Below are 3,011 nucleotides of genomic sequence, written 5' to 3' on the forward strand. Positions count from 1 at the left end.
ATCTTAATTCTCACACTAAGTTAAACAGTGACACATACAAAAGAAAAGAAGAGACGGAACAGTTATGTACAAATGCCATTGGATTAAAGCTTTTTAGGATTAAAGTAGCAACTCGAGGCCATCCATTGTCCACCATGTCAGCCCTTAGCGGTATCTCTGATTTTTTCAATTTCATTCTCCAAGTTGAAACTGTGAGCAATGTGCTCCTAAGCATTGTCATGATCGTTTGTGAAGACCTACATATTTTTCTCGAATCATTTTTCATAATTTCAGGACCAGATTTGGAAAGGTAGTTTATTTATTTCTCTTGGTGTGTCAAGTGGGGCTTTGCAGTAACAAATTCTGCACACACCGCTGCTGTTTGTTGTGTATATTTTTATTGTAAAGTATATTAGGGCATATTTTATGGTATTTACCGACTTCTCTTTTCCATGATGAAGGCCAATGCGGCCCACAACTCCATTTGAGTTCGAGGCCCCTGGTATAAGGCAACTGCTTTCAACCACCATCACACAGATTCCAGCAATCACAAAAGCTAGAATTTTTCACTTTGCAGAATCCATCTTACTTACTTTACCCCACCCCTGCCCCGTTTCACGAAGCAACACCTTGCACATTTTGTGTTCATAACTTGGTGTTTTTATATTACTAACATCTTTACAAAACATTACCCATCCTTGAAGAGCTACCTAAAACCCTCTTTTCATGTGAGGGGACGCAGGCGGATTCTTGATCTCGTCGAGCTCCTTCTGAAGTGCTTCCAGCTCTAAATCGGGGATGTAGCGGATCTCCTCGTGGTCGGGACTGTGCTGGTGAATGCTCAGTCTCACACCAGGAGCCAGAGAAGTCTGAACTGCTTCGAAGAAGATCGGTGCCGTGATACCATGGAGATTTTTTACCTAAAGGTCAAAATTTGCATATACAGATGTATACATATGTTGCAGATAGCAGGTATGTACTGAGAAAGCACGCTGAATGACAAGCATAAATAAATAAATAAATTATTAGCAGTTAATTAATTAATTTAGCGTCTCACCTGCACATTTCGCTCGTACGTGTTCAACTTGTAATTTTCTTCAATGTTAGTGCTCTGTGGTTTATATGTTGATATTGAAGCAGATTCTAATGGGGTAGCCCAACTGCATCAAAGAAATGAGTGTTCTAAAAGCACGCAAGAGGGCATCATCGTAGTAAAACTACTGTGAAATGTCCAACGGTATACGTACACTTCTGAAACTTCAGTTCCAAGCAAAGATGCTATTTTTAATATTTGCTTTACAGAGAACTCAAGCACCGTGTAGTCATAACCCTTCAGCTGGACGTTAATGGGGTAGTCGTAGACGGGCACTGGTGGTTTCAGGTACTGCAAATGCAATGTATTATAATGAGGTTATATCGGCTTCTTGGATACACCGATTCACCGAGCACATATTCGTGTACTGAATACAGCCTTCAGAGTACATAGGGACAGTGAGATCTATTTGCGAGAGATATCGTGAGATATATTTGTCATACTAGTTCGCGATGTGGTTCAAGTTAATACCTGCAGGTATTCAGGCTCATGATACTTCATAATGTGCCTCACCGCACATTTGTTTTGCTGCAGCGCTGTACGAGAAACAGCACGTACCTAAAACAGGAGGCGTAGCCAATTACAAAACTGTTCACATGCACTGGTCTACAGAATGTGAACTTACCCAGCTAAGAATGTGTGTCATACTACCAATGCTACCAAATGAGGTACAGGTCTAACAACGCGACAACTAAGGGTGGCGGACTTTCAGACACGAACGTAGGCCTAGTATAATTAAAAATGCATGGTAGTTAACAATACGATTTCTATTTTCACCCGTTTATCGACAAAACATCATTGTATACAAATGAGCGTGCAAGCTTGGCTATCCATGATCCATGGATTTGGATTTGGATTCGGAATCGATCAACCCAGCCCAGTGTTGCAAATCTCGAGTTCGCGCGAATGCCAGACGCGGCATCGTATTCACACGAATGCAGTGCCCACTGGTATACCATTGCATAGATCAGAGATTTTTCCCAACACCACCCTAATGCTCCCAAAATACCGCCCAGAAAGGCTAAAACTGCCACAAAAGCAGCAGATATGGGCGTCACCCCATCCCCTCGCCTCACTATCACAGGGCCATCAATTCAGCTCAAAGGCTTTCCCTGCAACCAGAAATTTCTAAATTTCGCCGAATCCACCTCCAGAGAGAGGGATACCGAGCTTCCAAGGAGGGGATGGGTTGTTTATGGGATTGTTTATTTGTTATGGGATAATTTATGGGATTTGTAGCCGAGTTGTGCTAGGCAATCTCAAATTTCAGAGGGTGTTTAAAAAAAACATGTTGTCTGCTCCCCCTCAAGATCTTTCAGTACTCCCCAAAAATAGACCCCAGAAAAGCATAACAAACCACAAAAAAGCCAGTGGGTGTGGGTTTCACCCCTTACATCTCCCACAGGTTATTTTCTGGGCGAGCTGGGTTGCCCCGATAGTTCCAATTCGTACAGGTCAAGCCCTACAGTAGGTGTGCATTAGGGGAAGGAATCTATTCCTGCAAAGAGATTGGAGGCTGAAGAGAGTCTAGACTTGTGATTTGCAGGAACTGCACGGACCAGTTTGTCGTTGAAGGACACACAGAAAGGAACAAGGGCAGACACGCTTCAAGAACCTACTTGCTTCTTCAGGCTCCTACCTCTGGGTTGCGGCCTTCAAGAACAGATTCCTTTCCACGAGGCACATCTGCTGTGGGGATTCCACTGTATGGACCGCGATGTCAACGATCAGATAACCAAACATGCTCGGAAAGAAATATTTAAACAAAGCGAGCTTTTAGGATAGCGAGTGCTGTCCGCGTTCCTTTCAGCATTAATTTGTAATGCTCTCAGACCTAGAGTCGCATCAGACACGAGATCAAGAACGTGACACGTTGACATCACTTTCAACGAGATCTTCAAGAAGGAAGAGCACAAACATGAAACAGAACTCTGGCATG

At 43.1% G+C, this 3,011-nt stretch overlaps 1 protein-coding gene across 1 annotated transcript; it reads right to left on the minus strand.

The window, feature by feature from the left end:
- Positions 1-358: 358 nt before the first annotated feature.
- LOC135394818 (uncharacterized) lies at positions 359-1,929 on the minus strand. The gene is made up of 5 exons (XM_064625828.1): positions 1,698-1,929; positions 1,544-1,630; positions 1,227-1,363; positions 1,037-1,139; positions 359-899 (listed from the first exon to the last, which is right to left on the minus strand). The coding sequence occupies exons 1-5, from the start codon at positions 1,716-1,718 to the stop codon at positions 690-692; spliced, it is 558 nt and encodes a 185-aa protein (XP_064481898.1). The 5' UTR covers positions 1,719-1,929; the 3' UTR covers positions 359-689.
- Between the last annotated feature and the right edge of the window lie 1,082 nt (positions 1,930-3,011).

Source organism: Ornithodoros turicata, chromosome 5 (genome assembly GCF_037126465.1).
Source record: "Ornithodoros turicata isolate Travis chromosome 5, ASM3712646v1, whole genome shotgun sequence".
In the NCBI taxonomy this organism is placed as follows: domain Eukaryota; kingdom Metazoa; phylum Arthropoda; class Arachnida; order Ixodida; family Argasidae; genus Ornithodoros; species Ornithodoros turicata.

What these genes read in the sequence shown, in the direction of transcription:
- LOC135394818 (XM_064625828.1), bottom strand. Translation starts at nt 1,718, where the DNA reads ATGACACACATTCTTAGCTGG. An exon ending in TGACACACATTCTTAGCTGG is followed by an intron (nt 1,631 to 1,697) that starts GTAAGTTCACAT and finishes CTCCTGTTTTAG; the next exon opens with GTACGTGCTGTTTCTCGTAC. An exon ending in ATGAGCCTGAATACCTGCAG is followed by an intron (nt 1,364 to 1,543) that starts GTATTAACTTGA and finishes TTGCATTTGCAG; the next exon opens with TACCTGAAACCACCAGTGCC.